Source organism: Aythya ferina, assembly GCF_964211825.1.
Source record: "Aythya ferina genome assembly, chromosome: 14".
Lineage (NCBI taxonomy): Eukaryota > Metazoa > Chordata > Aves > Anseriformes > Anatidae > Aythya > Aythya ferina.
The window spans coordinates 7,653,759-7,675,990 of NC_140312.1; the positions used below are offsets into that span (position 1 = coordinate 7,653,759).

The following is a 22,232-nucleotide window of genomic DNA, read 5'->3' on the forward strand; positions in this document are numbered from 1 at the left end:
GCTCTGATATTATCTACATAAGCTTTTCCAGACACAAGCACAAGTTCCCTCTGCCCCACTCAAAGCCAAGCGGGAGCTCAGCAGCTGTCCAGATGACTCAGAAGGAGCTCGTGTTTGCCCGTAAAAAGTCATGTAGAAACTGAGTCTTTTGCGAAATCTAGCTTGCCCTTTTTATTCCAAGCTCATTTGTCAGTGCCTGCAATTGCCCAGCTCTCTCCTCCACTCTCATCCAGGGATAGGATGGCAACACATCCTCACTTTTAGCATTACTTTCTTTTACAGTCCTCACTCCTGTAGCATTTGAGCAACTCATGATCTTTGAAAAGACGCTACCATAAATCTCAGAGCAGTTATCACACCTCTGGACTGCAACTCTTTGTTTCCTTTTGCAAGGTTTAGATTTTGAAGGCAGACTCTGCTGCCACTCTTCCAACCGGATGGCACTGTGGTGCTGCTCAAGGGGTGCTGTGTGGCACAAAGTGCCCAGGCTGAGCCCACAAACCTTCCCTGGGCTCGCCTTTGCCATGCTCAGTGGTCTGCTTTGGTAAAGACAGAGTAGATGCAAAGCAGTGCCTCACTGGATGTTCCCTGCGGGCTCATAAACGCATACAGTCTGCATTATGGGAGATGAATGAGCTGGTCCTAATTGAATTCGCATGTGGTTCGTCATACGGCAGTTCCCCTTCCCTCTGCCTCCCTCCCGTCAAAACCGAAACATGTTCAGATCGTGTGAAAAATGGTTCATAAGAAATACTCTTTAGTTAAAAGAGCATTAAAAATAACTTTGATATACATTAATTACCAATTTCATTTAATAGCATATTGAACATTATAGCATTTATAAACAAAGGACAATCATAAAGCATTATTCTGACTGTTAATTAGCTCTATTTATTCTCCAGATTAGTTTTTAAATATGCCCTCTAGATGCCACTTGATACTAATTAACAGAGTTACATTATTATCTCTATACAAAAGCATTTTTAATTAAATCTAAAGCAATTTAAATTAGCATGAGTTTTTACAGAAATTAAAATCTGGTCAGATGCTTAATTTAGCCTTATAAGACAACATCTGATGACATGCCAGTGTCAGTTCTCCCAAGGGCCATGACATCTCTTTTGGAGATTATTTTTTGAAGTTTGTGTTCAGGGCAACTTGCCAGGGTACTCTGGTGTTTAATATTTATGATGGATTTATAAACTGATTTTTTAAATACTAAAATTTGTAGGCAATCCACACGCATTACAATGAGCTGAGCTGAAAACACAAAGGATGTATTCTTACAGGCTTTTGTGTTCCCTGCCTTTGAGTGGTGGAAGATGGTTTGCATGAGAGGTAGGATTGCATGGGTTGGACACTGTCCCGTTGCATATCAACTACACTTTTTAATCTTTCCTAAGATTGCCTTTTTCCTTGTGATAAGGATAGGATCAATTACAAAGCTAAAAGGTTCCTAGTCTGTAATAGAAGAACGTGAGGATTGTTCCAAAAAATTGATCCCACACTGGATGTTTGGAAAATGTACTTCTCACTCAGACTTTTATACCACCACAGCATAACTTTTCTTCTAATATAACATAATAGCAGAAATTTGGCTAAGGCCTTTCTCTGTGGCAAACCCTAGCTCAATTAGTCTGGCTTTCATTTTTCCGGGCTCTGAACCTGCTCTTTCTGCATGTGAAGCATGTAAGTGCTGGCCACTAAGGAGACTTTCAGAAACATTAGTTTGAGAGTATTTTTTATACTAGTTTCTCTTCAGCTGCCTGGGAATGCACCTGAAAAGGGGAATCCACTGTTGAAATGTTATTGCAAATTTATCAGTAAATTTGGAGTAACTGATCGCAAGGCACGTTTCTAGCATTTTATTTATTAGAGGTATATATTAAGGACTGTAGAGGTTTCAGTGGAGAAACATCACCAGTTAAAGCCACATAGCCCATGCTTATTACTGAAGGGTTCACTGCATGACTGTCGTATAGGAAGATCTGTTTAAATGGGAGGCTTTGGGTTGGTGTTTTCTGTTGCTCGGGGTGAGAGGATAACTTGTTCTGTGCTGCACCTTCTGCTCACAAGTCCTGGGTTTTAGTACCCATGGAAGGGTTAAAAAAAAATGTAATGTCCTTAACATTCTTGATTTGGACAGAAGGAGAACACCACTTATGAACGTGGTTAACACATGTGTCTGTGCAAACTGGCCCTGCTGTCTTAAAAGCTTCACATCCACAGACATTTTTAGGGAGAATTGTACTAGCTTGATCTGGGAGCAATAAGAGAGATCCTGCAGAATTGCTGTTGCAATACCATCCTTGTTAAAGAACTCCATTCATATTTCCTTAATATTACAATTTTAGTAGCTTCTTGACATGCTCTTTCTAGCTTGCGTTTGCTGCAATATTTACAGCAGAGTAACTTTAATGAGTACAAGAGCAGTTATATTTCATGAAAGCCATCTGCAAGGCTATTTGACTGTTATCAGTCATTTTGGAAGGTGGTGTAAGATAGAAATTTTACAACTTCCAGGAATTACCACCCATTTTTGCTGCCTGCACCCTTCTTCAGAAATGATTGCTTATGGGTCGGGACATGCACAGTTGCCCTTACAGCAGCCATTATGGTTGCAAAATGGTATTTTGCCGATTTGTTTATTGCAGACTGAGGGACTTTTGTAGCCAAATGTTGAAATCAGACCTGAGACAAAGAGGAAGCAGAACTTTCTGGCTTCACCATTGTGTCTGCTGCAACCTTGTGCCTGGGGGTAAATGGCAAGCTTGGATCTTTCTGTTGTGGAAAAATAAAAAAAATGTCCTTTCTACAGGCTTGTAGGTGGCTGTTTCAGGAGAAACAGTGATACAATATTCATTTTTTTGCAGATTGAAATATTTTACGACTGCTATTTTTTTCCTATGCAAAAGCAGCTGAGAGGGAGTTGCATCTTGCAACTGACTCAAAGCTGGCTTGGTGCAGCCGAAACATGGCTGTGGCACCATGCTGTGCTTCTGGAAGCAAACACGGTACCATCAGCCCTGTGTCAGAGGCCTTTCCCAGTTCATCCAGTTGCAAATGAGCTCCTGCTTGCTATAGCTGCTTCAAAGGCACCTGGACACAGCAGTTGCTCCAGAGCTCCCTTCTGTGCTCTTGGCAAGAGAAACAAGTGTGTCGTGACCGTATTAGCCATGCTGCTTGCGAGGTTTGGACAGGCATTTGACCTTTTGCTGAAGATGTATGAACTTCTTTAGGAAGCGGTTATGAACACTCCCTATTCACTCTCTGTAGGTAATTAAGCAGTAATACTAATGCAGTCCTGAAGCAATTGCCAAGCTGTCATGTGGTCATTGGTCCTACGGAAAAGGGACAGAGAATAAAATGATGAAACTAGGGAAAGATGCTGACAAATGCAGGTGGAAGATTTCAGCACAGGCACCACCAAGGCTGGAAACAACTGTCTGTAGCATTCAGACATGGCAGTGAAGTTTCATCAAATCTCTTTGCACTCATTGCATTGCTGTGGTGCTGAAACACAATCTTGTTCAGCAAAAGTAAGGAGCAGCACGAAAAAATAACATTTTTCTGTCAGTGATTAAAACCGCAAGAAAATTCTTCTTTGCTCTCAGTTAGGAATTGTGCTGTTGCTGTATCAAACTAAAAGTCAGGCATGAGAAAGTGATTTAATCTATAATCAGAAGTGACAGAGAAGGGATTCAAAACCCTTACAGAAAAATAATAAAACAAACAAACAAACAAACAAAAAAAAATGGTTTCGTTGAACTGGGTTGTTTATTCCTCCGAGAGATTGGGGTGGACTTTTTGGATTCTTTCTTTAAAAAAAAAAAAAAAAACTCTTTCTCCCATGTATTACGGAAGAAATTAAAATGACCAGATCTTGAACAAACTTGCAATTCTCAAATGAACCCTTTGCTTACTTCAGCACCCTTTGCTGCCTTGAGGGCAATAGGTATATGTAGGTATATCTGTTGTCCATTCCTTTTAATGGTGAATTCAAATAACATTGCCCTTCTTCTACAAAATCCACTTATCCAGATTGTAAACTTGTCTTTTGTTGGGGAGAACAATGTGTGTCGGGACGGAGATATACCAAGATTTTTTTTGCGTGTTTGCTTTTACTTCAAAGTACATCCCAGGAAAAAAGGCTAGAATTTATGTAAAGTGTATAGGCTTCTAGTCCAAGCTGAAATGTGTGTTCAGATTGTGTTACCTTAATCCTGTTTAAGGAAAAAGAAGAATCATCCACCATCAGATTAATATTGATTAAATGTCACAAGGATTATGAAAGGAGCATACTGTACACTTACCAAGCACTGAAATCAAGTTTAAAAGTGTGGCAGATTTATGTTTTATTTCCTAAGTGTCTTCCCCAGCCTTCACAACCCTGATCTGTTTGAAGCAGAAAGAATATTCTCCTTGATAAATTTCCACTGGGTATTCCCACTTCAGGTGCTCTCCTGAGTTTCTTTGCAACATTACACAAGAATGCCAAGAACAGCTTCAAAGGAATTCAGTGATGACATTGCTATTGTTGAGCTGCAGAAAGTGTTGAAGGACCCCAAAACTACAGGAGATGGAAATATCTAGAGGTCAGTGTAGGTTGTATCAACTCTTCTTCATATGTATTTTCTCAGTTTGGGTACAAGCCCTTCATTTCTTTTATATTATTCCCTTTGTATTTCTCAGACAATCAACCACTGAAGCTAGGCTGTTGAAGTTCAACATATCTACAGCCACACACACCACTAATGATCTGCATGCTCATCTTAGAGCTTTCAGCTCATCTTATTGTTTGCAAGTTTTCTAGCTTAAAAGCAGGCTCCATTTATTTCTATGAGTCAGATAACTTCTCCTCCACCCAGCAGAGCTGGTGGTGCTGGAGTCACAAGGAGTTCCCATCTGGCATGACTCAACCACAGCCCAGTGCACAAGGGTTGATTCACTCCCCATGTGCATACAGTGCCAAGACAAAAACATGAAGTTTGTGTCCTTCAGATATAGATGTGAATGAGACAAAAAGATATTTGCTAACAGATTCTAAATAATTTATATTGCATTTTTATTAAAAACACATTTGATGCTGTACATGATTCATTATATGGATTGTCCTTAAAAGAACAACTCCCCAACACTTTGACAGTGAAGGTAATCAGACAGACCTTTGAATAAACCATTTTCATCCTATACTAGAAAGAAATATGAATGAAGCTTTATGTCTTTTGTTCAATGCAGTGGCTTAACCTAGCCATGTTATTATTGTTAGGCCCTGAAATAGCACTCATTGATTTCAGATTTGATGGGATTCAAGGGGAGCAACAGCAATTACTATGTTCATCCATTTAAAAACATAAATTAGGGATGAATAAGGCTTTTAAAGCTAGGAATTAAAAGAAGTGGGCACAAATCATTTCTACCTATATTGTATTGGATTTACTTCCCGGACATCTGTTTGCCCAGACACCTTCCTGAGGCTACCACATATTACCCCAATGAGACTTACAGAGGAGAGAACCTCATCAGATGAGTATTTTCATGAACAAATTGCTGAATGCGTCCTGATCAATAATAGTGGGAATGAAGGTAGCTTCTGGAGATCATCAGCATGCTATACATTGCCTCTTGACTTTAGCTAGAAAAAAAAGTCAGAACAAATCTTTTTTTCTTCTCCCCTCATTTGCACAGTACTATGTTAAGGTAGTGTGCTAAGGAGAAGACAGACTTAAGCCAACTTAATCACCAAGTTCGTCACAGGCCTTTGAGATCCTGATTTCATTATAAAACAGTGATATGTAATATTCAGGTGTACTCTGGATCTGGAATTATTACTTGAAGAACACGTGAAGTGGGAAAGGAAAGCGTCCTTTACAAAGAAAAAAAAAAAAAAAAAGGAAAGTGAAGGAAAGTGGGGAATGGCTAACCAGGTGTATTTCCACCTGAGTGGAAACCTGATTTTTCTCCCTTCGTGTTCTGTTCACCCCAGAGTGCTGTTCAGCTGATTGCCACCTACCCTTGACAGCAAGAGCATCAATCATTGGTCTAAAAATATCTATCGTGACTTTGCATTTGGACTCTTCTCTCTGTTCCAGCTGATAGCAGTGGAAGTCTAGAGCAACAGTTTTGTACAGAGGGAGCAGGATGTGAGCAGTGTCCCATCATAATGGCAGGAACCGTTCTGGCTGGAGGGAGACACCTTGCACTAGGGAAGGTGCCAGGACAGTGTCATTCAGCTCAGGAACCTTTGCAGGGCACAGGAAAAACAAAAGGCAGCTGGGCAAGCTCAACTGTTGGTTCCCACTTTCCATTGGTTGGATTTGTTGCGGGCTAAGAAGATGCATGATCTAGCTGAGATTTGCTCCTTTCTTGGGGCATTTGTAATTTCTTTCTCTCCTACAGATTTACTGACATCCAGCCATTACTGAGGTCACACCAGAGCCTTTGCCTTGCTGGGATGTTAGTAAACTCCCATATTTTTTCTCACAAAGCTCATGAGATTGATCAGTTAATTCCAAATTGGACGAAGAGGGCTAACGCTTCAAAAGATGCTCTTCAGCAGGAGACTGGTAGACCAACATACAGATACTTAACATAACGCTTCTGCTTTGTTTCAATGCAAAACTGGGATTAAAAATAAATAATAAGAAAAAGTCCAGCTCACTGACTATTTTTGTTGTTTCCACATTGGAAACAGTGAGGGCAGCTTGCCATGCCTGGCATGTGCTCTGCAGCAAGAAGACAGTGTCTTCATGTGCAAGAACTGAAGCTGCTGAAGCCACGTGTTGGTGGCACTGTAGGCTCCCACAGCAGGTGCAGAGTAGAATGAGGGAGGCAAGAAGAGATCCAGAAGCTGGATGTAACTCCAGCAGCTCACTTGCGGTGGTCCAACCTCAGCCAGGCTTGTCTTTTGGATGTGGCAGTGGGCTTCTAAGAAACCTGAAGTGCCATGGAAAAGTCAGTCTTACCTGGCAGACCTGTTCTCGTGTGGCCTTTCTTTTGATTCTCAAAGAAAAGAAGACAAATGCAAATAAAACCAAACAGAAACAAAACTGAGACTGAACACTGAACATTCCCTTGCTATAAAGCTCTTGCGTTCTGTTCTCACATGAAGTGAACACATACAGGGGTCTTGGACATTTGTTCCCCAACACCTTATGCACCAGAGAGGAAAAAAAAAACATTCACAGAGTGAATCTTTATGGAGATTCAGAACACTTTTGGTAGATTCTGTCATATGCTTTATAAGTTCCTGACTGATTGTGTGGAATTAAGTTATTGGGCAGAGAACCAGCTAATGGAAACACATTGATGAAATCATTTTTGAGGGACATTAAATGGAACTTAAAATAAAGCTGAAATGGCTTTATGGATTTTTCAGTCAAACTGTTTATGAACATTTATTGGTGGTAAATTACAGAGTGTCAGAAGAAGGAATCAGTAGGTATGGCTTTTAATAGAAGTCGCTCTGATATAATACTGTGAGAAAGAACAGTTTATTGCTTAGGGATGTATGATACAGTATGTTTAAATACAAATTGAATGATTGTTTTCTCCTAACTGTCTTTGGCCGTTTGCAGGTAAGTTGCCCTTAGCAGCAGCAAGTCTCATAAGCTGAAAAAATATTTTCAGTAGTTTGCAATGAAATGGAAATTTTATACTATGCATTTTTTGTGGTAGATAGCAGATTTTTTAATAATATAACTCAGGAAGCAGACACTGTTATACAATAGTTAATTTAAATTTGCTTTATGCTTAGTAAAGGAAGAAGAAGGATATAGTAGCTTTGCCTGAGAAGGGAAATTGTAACAGCTAATTCTTGAACAGTGGGAGGCACGCATTAGTACTGTTTGCCAAAACCCTCATTCCTTGGGTAGGGAATACTGAAAATATGTCTGTGGGAGTGCAAGACTGGAAGGCACCTTCTGGTCTTCCAAATCCTGTCCCCTCGTTTTGAGATTCCACACCTTATAATCGTGATTTTGTCAAATCTGTTGCTGTCTGTCACATCTACTCTAAGAGAAAAGCTGTTTCCATTTTTTGCTCCCCTGGTGGCTAGAAAACACCTCCTTATCTTCCAAAATATATTTGGGACCAGTTTATTGATATTTGCTTTCGTGCCAACATTGGCCTGTAGCCAGTAGTTCTTTTTCCTTTGTGTTATTTATCCTCCTAATGTATTTATACACAACATTCATATCCTTCTTTCATTGTCATGCTGCTGAACTAAAAAGTCAAGTCCTTCTAGTCTTTTGTAGGATAGGTATTTTCAGTTTCTGATATCAGACAATATTTCCTTTCTCTGCACTTTCCTCAAATGAGGATGAGCTGGAGGCTGCTTAATAGTTCAAGGATTCATTGGTGATTCTTAATAAATGTGATTTTTTATTTTTTTTATGTTTCTATGTTCCCTTTCAGTTTAATGGTTTCCTTCCCTTTGGCCCTGTCCTGTTGCTATGACTCATGAGTAGCCCTTGGCCCCTTTATGGGATGTTCCCATCCAAGAAGCATCCAATATGGAGCAGAAATCCTCACTACTTACTAAGCATATGGCCTTAGATTCATATTTTTATCTTTCACCTTCTCCCTCTCTTCTTCCACTCCCTAAGGTCACTCATTTATTTTTCCATGACATCCCAATCCTCCTCTGCAGACCCAGGATGGCCTAATTCAGTATCGACAGCATATTTCCCCCAAACTTTCCTTCTTTTTGTGCCAAGGCCTTTAGTAAAAATTTTAAATGAGGTCACTTCCTCCAGCCTAACAACTTCTCTTTCAACACAGTCCAGCACTGATGCTATCATAGCCTGGCTGGGGACTTCCATAGTGGCCAAGAGCCAGACTTTGACACAAATGTCCGTATGGAGGACATCTGGGGAGCTGCCGGGCAGAGACTGAGGCTCTTCATTGTGCAAAGAGAGAGGGGTGGTGGCATTGGGCACGCTTGAGGTATATACAATGTCAGGTAGGCCAGAAAAGATTTGAGAATGGATATTTATGGTTTCTCACAGTCCAAGGCAGAACAAGCATCCAGTGAAATCAGCAGGCAGCAAGTTGAAACCAAAAGAAGAACTTCTGCAAAGTATTTAGTCCAGCTGTGAGTTCCTTGGTACAGAACTGGGGATAAATAAAATGATAGTGAGGTTCAAAAAGAGGTGAGAAAAGCTCGTTGGTGTCTCTCCAGTGGTCACAGCCAGCTCAAGGTGTCCCTCAGCTGCTGGTAGCCAGAGTCAAGGGAGGCATGGGATGGCTCAGTCCTGGTTCCTCAGCATCCCCTCGTGGCTGCTGTCCTACACAGTGACAGGGACAGGCGGCCCTGTGGGAGAGCTCGTGTTCTTAAGAGGGAATAATAAGAGGTGATACTGTCAAGACAGTGAGCCTTATCAAGGTAGGTAGCCTTCACTTCTAATTCACATCAAAAGGGTGAAACAAAGATTTGGAAATCTCATTCCTGTTCTCAGTGCGTAAAGGACTCTTCCATGGATTTGGGAATGATGAACAGAGGAAAAGAGGGTGTAAGATCTGTATGAAGGGAAAGGAAAATGAGATGGATGAAAGGAATAAGAGGGTTTCTTTATTTTCGGCCTTCCTGAAATGACTACATCGCAGTCTCCATTGGTTTTGTTTCCAAAGTTACTTCCTGTGTTCAAAAAAAAAAAAAAATGAACATCTGGAAAGTTCCAGGTCATTAGAAATATGCAAAAGTTTTCCCTTATTCTTCAGACAGTTCTGGTTACTTGCAGATCATACACTTAGTGTGTAAAAATGACATAATTACCCGCATAAACAGAGTCATCAAATAAGCAATGCAAGTGGAAAGGGTGCAAGAATATCTATCTGCATCTCTCCAGCTTCACTTTCTCATCTTTCTCACCTCAAAAATCATTGTGCTATTATGCAGATATGTGCAGGCTGCGTCTTTTGCTAAGTTTCATTGCAAAGCTAATAACCAAGGCAATTGTGTGGATAAGCAGAGACTTAAATCATTTGGAAACTGTTGAGAGAGGACAGATCAGATAATAATAACCTTCATGGTTGGCAAGTTACAGCTGCTTTTGACAACTTGTAACAATGAAGACTTATAGTAAAGTTAAGAGCTAAATATCTGTATTGGGCCATAGGATCAATTTCAATTCCCAAGTATAAAGCCTCAAACTTTAGGCTGCTTTTGTCATCTTTGAGATTACTTTGCTGTTCTCTCCGTTAAAAAGTAGGGGTTGCTTTTTGTTTTACAGAGTGTTTATTTTTATTCTGATTTTCATTTAACACAGTGGGATGGTTCGGTTAATCTATTTCACTGTAAGGAAGGAGCAGTCGTGTGGAAGCCACATGTGTTTCTCACCTAGAACAGTAGTTACAGAAGGATGTTGTGTTCGTGTGTTTTGCATCATCTCAGAATATTTTTTTATTCTGTAGTGCTGACTTCCAGAGTAACAAATTTAATAGCACATCTTAAGAAAGATCTCAAATAGTGTATCTAAAAGATCTTGTCAGGATCTGCAGTTGGCACCAATAGCTTTATCAAAGAAAAAATTAAGGATTTTTTTTTTTTAATGCCACCGGTAAAGTTTGCATTGGATAATTGGTCACGTTGAATCTGAATACAAGACCGTAGGTCCAGATTCAGGAATATACTTGCTCACTGATGAGTAGGCAGCTATATTGTAGAGATCAGGAAACATACATTTCTCGTGCACTGGTGTGGGTAAGACTATCATTCACATGTGTTAGCTGTGGAAGTTTCAGTGGGAGCGAGAATGCCGCTGTGCTGCATGGAGCGGTAGTGACACCCCTTGGGGACTCCTGCACACAGCCCTGAGGTCTCGAGTGTTTTAGAAGTGGAATGGGTTCAGAAAAGGAGCGATAAAAAAAAAAAAAAAAAAAAACAGAAAATGTGAATCATTCATGTTCACAGGGAATGATTTAGAAAGATGCAACTTTTCAAGAGAAAGTTGAGGTGGTTGGGTCCCCATCAGTAACCAGCTACGGAAGTTGGGGATTTCTGTTCATGCAGGACCCATTGGTTGGCATGCAATGGCACGAGAAAATGTAGTGGCTGAAAGCTGATGTGAGACCAATTCAGGTTGGATACACATTTAAAAATAGGAACAATTAGACAGGAAAGGCTTACCAGACGATGACATAGGCTGTTTTTGGCTTAAAAATTAAATAGGAAGAGCACATCTTCCTCAAGAGACAGTCACAAAATATGGACCCGATGCAGAAATGGCTGGGTGAAAACATCCAGCCTGTGTAATGCAGGTGGTCATAACAGGGGATCACAGTGGCCTGAAACTCACGAAAGCTGTTTAGTATTACCTAGCAGTTTGCAGCTCGTAATCTAAAAGCACTCATCAAATTGGGATAGTGCTGTCCGCCCCACTGTCTGTACAGGAAAGGGGAAATGTGCAGAAGTTAAATGACTTCTGGGTCTCATGTCAAACCAGTGGCTGGACTGGGACTAGAATCTTGTCTCCTGCTGCATTTCAGCCAGAGAACACCTCCTTTCTTTTCCCCAGGAAAAGCACAGCCTGACCTGAGACACTTCCAGTGACTGAGCCGAAATTTGGTTTTCTCCTTTGAGTATCTCTCAGAGCAAAAGATAATTTCTTGACATGCATGCAGGTTCATTAATGAGGGATGTAGCTGGATTAGAAATCTGGTTACCAAGGGGGTATCTTTTCCAAGCTCACTGCATCAACTGGGTCAGCAAACACTTCACACGCTCAGGGTACAAACAGCTGCTTTTTTTTTACAGCCAGGAGTGCAGGTTGCAGGCAACTCCCAGTTGTAATCAAGGCAACCAATTTCAGGTAATCAAGGGCTGGCTTTTCCCGGGGACAGAAGCGATGTGTGCAAGAGAGAAATGGGGTCAGGGAATGGGTTAAATTGCACCTAGGTATGATTTGACAATCACTCCCCTGATAACAGCTTATAATGTTTACAATTTGTCTTCTGTTTTGTTTTGTGATTTCAGGAGCAGAAGGCACAGTGTTCCCTAAATCTATAGAAACTCCCAATGTCAGGGCAGACCCCTTCAAGGAACTAAGGTAAACTTTGGAATATGGTTTAACGGTAACTCAGGGGCACCTTGCTGGAGTTGTGCATATTGCTGGGCATCATTTCTGCTTTTGCACAGGAACTTGGGCTTTGCTTTGGCTGGCATCACCAAGGGGATGCCATGAAAGAGAAGGGATCTTCCATGTTTTTGTCTAATGTGACCAAGCTAAAGGCAATCATGGGTAATGAGAGCATCGTTTCTCTGTAACACACTCTGCTTGCCCTGAGCTCAGCCTTAACAAAGAAATAGAGGAATCTTTTGCTGGTTGTGCAGGGAGGTATGGGAGTCTCTGCTGAATCACAGGGTGTAAAAATAGCCAAAATGGTAATGCTCTCCAGCATTATCTGTCTTGCAGAAATGCAAATCCTCTCTGACCTACACTGGGTCTAGCTGTGCACGTATGTCTCTGCTGAAACTTCCAGAGATACCTCTTGCTGACAGCAGTGTATCAGGAGGGAAAAATCTGCACAGTTCCTGAGAACCAGCTTTCCTACAAATAAATGCTGTGCATTATATAAAATAAAATATTAAAAACAAATAAAATATATATAAAAAAAAAAAAAGAAGAAGAAAAAAGGTCACTACAGGTTAGTTTTGATGACTACTCTCTGGAAAAAAAAAAAAAAAAAAAAAAAAAAGATCATATGATGACTAAATCTGCAGTGAACCTTCTAGCCAAAAGGGCTGTAGGGGTTTTTCACCAGTGCTCAAATTATTCTTGCTTAGAAAGACAGAAAAAATGGAAGAGGACATCTTGTCTTTATATCTTGGTTTGCAAACACTCCTCTCCTGGAGAATGCTGGGGATAAAATAGTCTTCAGACAGCTGAAGTTGTGTACAAGCACTGCAGATTTGCTCCGGACGCACAGAGATGGGAGACAACCTCTCATTAACTCTCTCTGCTTTGATACTGGGGGTAGTTGTGGTCCAGCCTAGATTACCGTGAAAGATGAACAACATCCTGGCTGCCTTCCCTTGTGTCTATCACTAGCTTTCAGTTTCTCTCCAGAAACACTCTAATTGTTCCCAATCTGCACTCTGGGGATCACATGTCAGACCAAATGTGCACCAGTGATGTGACTCAGTTCATTATGAAAGTTTGTTCTCTTTCTCAGAGTTTTGTCATAAACACCACCTTGTGGTGTTTTTTTTTCAACATTGGTATACTTCCTTTAAAAAAATAAAGAAGAAATTAGGTCTTTGGTCAGCGTGCTGTGCAGCTGCTGGGGCAGCTCCAGGAGCTGCTGTGGTGGAAGGAGCCCCAGGAGGGCAGGGGAGGGTTGTGCAGGGCACACATGCCCTCCTTTTCTCCAGGAAGAGCAGGCAAATGAAGCACTCATGAGCTGGGTGGAATTGTGGGTGAGGTTCAAGTGGCAAAGGCTTTCTCACTCAGCCCATCACTGCAGATATTTTCAGGAAAAGAAAAAAAAAAAAAAAAAAAAAAAGATCAAATAATAAGATCATGTATTGTATAAAATATCCAGCAGCATCAAAATGATTTAGACAATCAGGTCCCATTTCTGGTAGTGATTTAGGTCCAAGTTTGTGCTTGCTTAGGAATTTTCTAAATGTGGGAAGGGAATTTAATCCAAATAAATGTAAGATGTCACATTAGAGGGGACAAATGTAAATTAAAGTAGCCTTAATCTGATTGAGTATGCTCCTGTTCCAAAGAGAATTAAGCTAAATGAAATTGAAATGAATTAATGGTGGTATCCATGCAAGGGGTTGATCAGTATATTCGATCTGCTTTAAATTCTTGTTATTTCACTTGTTCTAAGTAGAAAGCTGTCGGATAACTGGCTTTCTTTGAAATTAGTGGACTGTCTGAAAAAAAAAATCATGTTTTAAAAATCTGGTGATTTTATTTTAAGGGAAAATAATTGAAATTTAGTAGGACTTGACTTTGGAAAAGGACCCAACAGGTCCCAAAATATTTTATGTGCTCCTGAAAATTTTATCTTGGCAAAAGATGGATGCTTTTTCCACCACACTGAAAGGAAAAGAGGCAAGGGTAGCATTGTATAGAGAAAGTAAGGTTTCCTGAGAGCAAATGCTCTATTCCTCCCCAAACCAAGAACTATCCTTCTCTCTCTACATGTATGCATGCCCAAGTTTGTTGGAGCACTGCCTGCCTCTTAGGTGAAACGGAGCCTGTTGGGTGCAGCACAGAGTTCTTACAGGGGTGACATTCTTTGGCACCTTCCTGTTTTGATAGCAGTGTATGTGCATAAGGTGTCTATGGGTCTAGAGCTGTTATCTGTTACCACTAGGAAAACAGCATTATAAACATGGACTCAGTGGCTGGCTTGACATTAAAAGACCTTTTCCTGTAATAAATAGTACCGACCTTTCTTTCCTCCTTTGGCTGAAGTTCCTGGGAAGAAGGTGCACGGTCTGTTATTGTGGGCTGTCGCCAGCACCACCAACCTCAGTCACTGTTCCTAGACCAAACGGCTAAGATTAGTTATATGATTGATCCATTTGCTCTTTTCAGTGGCGTAGAGACTCCCACTTTTTCTTTAGGAGACTTCAAAATAAGGTGACAACGACTGTCACTAACAGAAAGAGAGGAGACCAACTGCTCCTGTCACTACTGGGAGTTAGACCATCTGTATGTCTTCCTTCCCTTCCTCCTCTACTTAACAGACAGACTGATTTCTCCTTCGACACAGGCAGTATGCCATCATGCCAATCATTTCTGCTTCTTTCCTTCTTTTTCTCCCATATCCCACAGCCCTTCCATCATGCCCAAGTGTCACAAAGACTGATACACTCCAAGCGATGGCATATATATTCTCCATAGACTTTCTGTCCCCGCTTAGCTGATGAACGATCTTTAGTTCATATAGTCCCAATTCCTTTATTAGTAACTGGCTGCTCTACAAGGTGGCCACGTTCCTGGAGAACAGACGAGGTATCTGTCCTCTCAGAGTACTAGCAGGCTCTGTGTGGTTCTTTTTTCTATGTGCCCTTTTAAAAATACTTTGGTCTACAGTGGTTTAGATGGAGGAAATTCATCTGGCAATATGTGCTCAGTTTTTTCTTACGTGCTAATCCCATATGAGAGCTGTAAGGCTGCAGGAATTGGTCGGGTGCTGGTTTGACCCAGGTCCAAACTTTGCTGCTGTCTTCTCAGGAGATTTTCCATGATTCCCATGCTACAGAAAGGCTCATGTGTCCCAAAACAAGAATCCTACACAGCCCAGTACCAGTTGTATTAGGAATGGCAGAGCTCATAAATGCCCTGTTAAATGCAGGGGTGGGTGTTATTAATAGTTCATATTTTCTTTGTTGTGATCTAGAGTGTTCTTTAATAACTACTTTAGAGTAGAAATATATGAAAAACTATTAATAAACTTTTGTGGATACTTTCATGTTTTTACTTGCTGAAATTCTTTTTAGACTGCTAAAAGTTTTGGTAGTTGTTCATTGGGTTGTAAACTTGTCAAAATAGTAAAAATGAAAGCATACAAATTCAAATTATGTTCTTTTTTTTTTTTTTTTTTTTTTTGGACCACTTACAATTCAGTATCATTCCAGAAGAGTTTAGGGGAAGGGTTTGGGAGATTTGTTTGGAGCACTGAAATATTTCTAGCAATCTGTATCGACTCGTTAAAATGCAAGTTGGTGTCCTTATGATTGCCTATATATAAAGGTTGAATTCCTGATGCCCTTTTCTCACGGGATCGTTTAAATAGAGCCCAAGTAACTTGGTGGGAGCCTGTCCTGAGAGCCTCACCTTGACACTGACAGAAATCACCAGACCTCTGCTATTTGTCTTCTTCCAAAAAGGAAGAATTATATATTAAGGAGTGTATCAGAAGTTGTCTGACAGTCACAAGTTCAGCACCTCCACTGCCACTGAGACATCCTTCGAGGTGAACGATAAGGGGTAGACTAGCTGATGAGGAGGAAAATAATTGGTGGGTAGGTAATTAAAAAGTGAGTTGCCCGATACAAGAAAAAAACATCAGGAGGGTGATACTAAGCTGCTAAGTGCTGGAAGCTAGGAGGACGTATGCTGGATGGGTGCTGTGTAATACCATCTGTCCTTGGCTCCTGGTAAGATCCAGTGCCTGGGCTTGGTGAACCCTTGTAGTGACACAGGGTGAGAACGTGTGGGCTTCATCTGCTGTGAGAGGCACCGGGAACGTGCCTCCTCAACCCAAACTCCCTCGTTCAGACACACGGATAGGTATCAACCCCATGGCCAGGTCGTGCCAAGCAGGGGCACCTGGAGTGCGTTGCTGGAAACCTGTTTTAGGGCATTTCTGTTCCCAGAGTTAAATAAAAAGAAATCAGCATGCAGTTCCCTCCATGAGGAGCAAGCACAGACCTGGAGTTCATATGCTGTTATTGTAGGTTTAAAAAAATGCAGTAAACTGCTTATCCAAGGCCAGGAAACAAATGGATGATTTTTTTTTATTATTTTTTTTTTCTGTAATACACAAATATAGTTAAGGGAGAATTAATCCCTTGGGCATGAAGGGGTAATTTTTGACCAAAGTTAATTATGAAGCACTGAAATTACCAAATGGCAGATGAAATGCACTTGCAGTTTGATTTTATTAGTGCAATTCTACCTTAACATGTACAGTACTGAACTATCCAAATAGTCCAAGTGAGACCTATTGTACCAAAAAGCAATTTAAATACAGTGCTTAGCTAATGTAACAATAGTCGTTTTGTAAAATAATAATTCTTATCGAATTAGGGTTTCTCTCAGCTGTGTTTTGCAAAGCAGCAGAGACATTTTCAATAAGTACGAACACAAATAATGTTTCTGTCTAAAGCCCAGTACATTAATGAAGATTAAGAGAGCAAAAATTAGAGAGGGGGGAGAGAATTGTATAAAAGAGGAAGTATTTGGTGGGAAACATGTCGTTTTTAAAGAGTAGTGTGTGATCCTGAAACATAGTTTAGTTTACAACAAACACTTGGGGATTTCTGTCAGGTGTCAGCAAGGGAAAAATGGTAGAAAAATGGTCATTTTAGCTTTGTATCTAACTGGTGTTATTTTTGGACTGATATGCCAGAAAGGATGCAATTATTTTCTCTGTTATACCAGTGCAATCCCGGTAATTTTGGCAGTCCTACCAGCTTAAACTACAACAGACTTTTGCCTTGGAATGAGCTTTACTTTCCACTTTGTAAGAAATATGTGATAACTATTTTAATGTGACACAGCTAGGGCAGGATTTATAACACTATCTCCATTCAAGTCAATGCAAACCTGTCAGTGTACAACTGAAATGAGAGAACAGGTTCTTCATTTCTAAACTTCAAGCTAATTTAAGTGGACCCTGATGAGTGTCTTTTGAACGGCAGAAGTCCTCATCACTCCTAGACAACTAATCTAGGAGACCGTGTGCAATCTAACAATTTTCTCATGACAGCTAAAGCTTCCTGAAGAACTTGCTATTGGATGAGACTTTTCCAGAGTGGCATTCACACTGATTTCACAGCCACAGCCACTTTGCTTTAGCCTTTCCTCTTGTTGACATCCCTTCAAAGCTGCTGCCCATCCATCTATTATAGAAGACAATCCACAGCCCTCCCAAGTCAAAGGGAGCCTTTCCATAAGGCTTCTTGTGGATGGTGTACTGAACGCTTTACACAATGCATTTGATATAAGGCTTGGGGTTAAGGAGGCAGTTGCTTGCAGGGGCTTTCCATCTGGTAGAATATTCCCATTGCAGAGGGGACTTGTTGTTCCCTCTTGTTGCCCCAGCAGATCTCCTCTTAATGACTGTCACCTCTTTCACACCCAGCATTAGACAAGGGGGTTAGCTCTTGGTGTGTTTTCCTTCCCTATTTTTAGCAGGTGAAGCCTAGAAACAGATCAGATAATCAGGAGGCACACACCTGGCAAATGGCAGAGGCATTGACGGAGCTTTGCTGACTTATCCCAGCTGTATAAATCATGGCACTGCCCTGCTCGCTGTGCTGCTAATAGGATCTGTCCATAGACAGGCAGATCCTTTTCAAGGAGGGCTAATGGACAGTGAAAGCAGGCTTGGCAGGAAAGTGAGCCTGGCATAAAGGTGCTTCGATTGCTGAAGTAAAAAATGAGATCGGCTCAAACTAGGAAAAAAAAAAAAGAAAAAGAAGTCAGACTTTGTGGTTGAGCAACCTGAAGTTGGGTGCATGGCTCCTTTCAGATGTAGTTGTGTCCCCTGTGCTGCAGCGATGTGTGGGTGCAGGTCTGTGGGCGCAGGAACATCCACCAGAGCTACGTGGCCCTTCAGTGAAAACAGAAGAGTGGGAACAGGGAGGTAAGGGGCAGATTTCTAAATTAAGTTGCTGCCAAATGGCATAGCGTATGGGGTAGACAGCAATGGAAATCTCTTATTTGGTGGTTGGTTGGAGGATATGCAAGGTTCCTCTCCCTTTGTATGTATTTAAGGAGCATAGTCATAAGTGTATGCTTATTACATTTCTCTAGTCAGAGACCAGGGCAACTTTTCCTGGTCTCTGAACAAAATAGCACAGCTTGGTTCATTATTTTCCTTCTGCATTTATTCCATAGGGGTTTCCTAATGCAAACAGTCTTTTTTTCTGGGAAATATTAATCATCAATCCTGCGTGTTATCTCAGACTGAATATCTTTCGTGCATACAAGATCTGTGTCCTGCCTAGGTGTGTTACGCCTGTGATTGTCATTAGCTTTCAACAGCAGAATATCACTTGCTCTGTAATCAGAGCATTCATCTAACCTTCGAGTGGCGTTCGCAAAGCTGTACAAGCCAGAAGTCCTCTGGGACTTGAGAGAAGCCCTATCAGTGTTAGTAATCTGTACAGTCATATCCACATCCATCCACTTGAATAACAAAAATGTAAGCTGTTTTTCCTTTTTTTAACTCTCTGTGCAGCACATCACTAACCTTGAGTAGAAAATAGATGCTAATAAATGCGAGGTCTTAAAAATGTGAATTATAGCCATTTCACACTTCATGGCAGACTCATACTGGTGAAATGGCTTAATACTTAATTACAATGCTTGTCCTTCTCTCAAGTGCAGATGACATTCCTCAGATTTTTTAATGACATCTGTGGAAATAAGTTGAGAAACTAATTAGTTATTCATATAATACAGAGTATTGGCCGTGTTCTGATTAAAAGGATGTGGTGACACCCGGCTAACATGATGTATCTTTCTGGTAGTAGTTCAGTCTGCTCCCTGAGGTGATGTTTTTTTGGAAGGTCTTAGAGAAAAAGATAAAAATACCCCCTAGCCTCTGCAACACAAATGTTTGTAAAAGACATTGCCTTTCATTTATATTTTGCTAATGATTAATCAGGGCTACTCCGGTCAGGAGCAGCATACCTCACTGCTTGTGCCCTAGCAGGAATGCCTGGTCTGCAGGCTCTAAGGACCATTTTTGCAGTGTTGACTTTAATGGGATCTGTAGGTTATTGACTAACTGCAGCCGTAAGCCTCCTGAAAGCGATCATTAGACAACTACCCAGAGAGAAGGGCCAGCAAGCCAGCATTTATTTCAGTGCAAGGTGGGCAACGAGTTTGCCTTGCAGCAGAGCCTTGCCAGTGCTGCATTAACATGGGGTAACTGGGAGGTGGTGGGCTGTGAATCAGCTGGTGTGCTGGTGTGGGATGTGGCATTTGTAATACTCTGTGAGAGTCTCAATAACTATTGTTTTAGCATAATATTTGTGTTTAGAAAAGAGCTATTGGCATCAAGGATTTTGAGCATGAAATGCAGAAGTAAACAGAAAGGAGACAAGGAAAGCATCTTACCCACCTGTGGTCCCAATCCCATCTTTAATTCTTTTGCAAATAGTGTGATATTTAGGATGTAATCATGTTCAAAATGACTGAATAGCTCTGAAGAGAATGAGATTTTCCTTTGAACATAGTTCTTATCTCAAAGAAATGAGAGGGATATAATCCACTGAGCACCATGTTTGCTTTTGGGTAGAAAAACTCCTGGCTTTCTTCAATATTTCTCCCTATCTTTTTATATTTCTCTCCAGCTGTGTATCTTGCATTTCTAAAACCTGAAGTGAAGAGCAAAGCAGGCAAAATAAAAATCTTTGCCTTACTCAGCACTCAGTACTTGCCTTTAAGGAAGGACTATCTCCCCACTGAGCCTTTGCACGTGAGCCTGGACGCCCTTTCACAAACCAAAGCCAGCTCCCACAGCCATGCAGAGCACAGCATGGGAATCGCAGCTGGGGTTTCACTGCTGAAGAGCAGCAGTTATCAACCAGCTTCCTGAAACCCGAATGTTTAATACGGACTCCTCATTAACCTGGTACAAAATAGGAAAGGACAGTTTAGATGCTTTCCTGCCCAAGTGAGAAGATGCTGGGTATTTTGTTTCCTACTGCTTTCTGCTCATGCCTGAGGGCTTGGCTGTATCAAGGCAATAGCAGTTATTATTTAGTGTGAGCGAGGTACTTCGAGCTGTATGAGTCCATTGTGATTAAAAAGAACACTTGTACAAAAACATTAATTGTACTTTAGACTGGAGACAGGAATTGATAGCTGTTGTATAACTATATTAAAGAGAAGACAAATGTATCTATAACTATAATGGGATTCTTTCTTTTGAAAGCAGTACTTTGTATACTTATTAAGAGAAATCATAAATATTCACTGTGCCTACAGAATCTTTATTCTGAATTTATGGGTCATATGTAGTAGAGTTGTTTTGTTTAGGCCAGACAGGGTGACTGTGTTGTTTCCTCATTACTTGAACTGATTTTATCTTCTTAATGTGCAGTGTGCTGCTGCTCTGCTCCTCATATATTATATAAATCCATACTATATTTTGCAGCATGGATTTATCCCATAGGTTTATGCGGCACCTCTGGCAGCTTTGAATAATAATAATTTCCTACCAAATGGCATGGCTGAGGTCATACTACAGGAATGTCACTCCTTGCTTTCAGATGGTGTTTGGACTCAATTCTGCCTCTCTCACAGACGCAGTGCATGTCTGATGAGAACCCATTTCTAAATATGACTCAATAGTCAAACTCATGTCCCTTAGGCAGCAGGGCAGTACTTAGAGCAAGAAGGGGGCTTGCTTGGCTTTCTGCAGCGTACCATGCAAGCCCACCATCAGGAGTAATTGCCATATCGTCATTGCACTTCGTAAGGCGCATTGCAAGGGAGGCTGTCATTTCGCCTTTAGGCAAATCATAGCAATTCCCATGGGCAGGAATTGAAAATACATGTGCAGATTCAGCTCAGAAAACAGGATCTTTACTTTTTCTGTACACACGCCTTACAAATGCTGCATGGAAAGCGTCAAATCACAAGTGGTGGAGCTGCTTGTGTTTAGATCCTGCAAGCATTCACACTAGAACCCAGTCTTGGTAGCCAGTTAGCCCATCCTGAACAAGCTCTCAGGCCTCCAATTGAATTAGCAGATGATAGCCATAAAGTAAATAGGGGAAGCAAATGCATAATGAAGTTGTGGATGTGTTATCACAAGATGTTCTGCACATTGGATAAATTATTAGAAGGATTACACTCTCGCTCTTCTTCTCACACACCTCCCTCAAGAACATGCTTCTGCCTGCTTCTGTCAGAGGCTGGATGGACCTCACAGCTAACTGCCAACATTACCAAGCTTTATCCATGTCTGTCTCGATCTCTACTGGAAGGTTATTAGGATTTCTTCCATCCAGCAAAGGTGTTTCCTGAAAGCTGGATTGATCTGTGAGGTACCACCATGAGCAATCAGGTCCTGCTCATCATCCATTTCAGCTTTGCATCTTTGGGGATCCCTACACAACTCATAGTTGCTCCCATGCTCTCTACTTCATCCATAAGGATAATAATATATTATTAGTGTGTGACCAATATCTGCGTGCTCTTTCTGTGTTCAGGAATGAGTTGGCATAGTGGTGTTACACTGGAGGTAGTTGGTGAACCATCTTGTCACTTTTGCATGCTCATACTCCATGAAGAGAAGAACTGGAAATGCATCAGCTACTTGTTCTGGCAGCACAGGCAGAAGCTTGCAGGTGGTTCCTCTTTCTCTTTCCCATCTTAGAAAAGTTGAGAGCCCAGGGACTTCACCATCTTATTTGCAGATTCTGATGATGCCTCTGAGATTGGCAGTCATGAGTTCTTGTTCACAGCTGAATTGGGATTAGTGTCACCAGCTTAAAAAAAAATAAAAATAAAAAATTACCAATA

At 41.0% G+C, this 22,232-nt stretch overlaps 1 protein-coding gene across 13 annotated transcripts in view; it reads left to right on the forward strand.

Annotated features, from left to right (window-relative positions):
- Window positions 1-22,232, forward strand: part of SGCD (sarcoglycan delta) — a 401,695-nt gene that overhangs the window by 347,263 nt on the left and 32,200 nt on the right. For all 13 annotated transcript variants that reach the window (XM_084536002.1, XM_084536004.1, XM_084536008.1 and 10 more), the window contains one exon: window positions 11,975-12,047. In XM_084536002.1, the coding sequence (XP_084392128.1) occupies window positions 11,975-12,047 (73 nt within the window). The remainder of the gene's footprint in view (window positions 1-11,974; window positions 12,048-22,232) is intronic.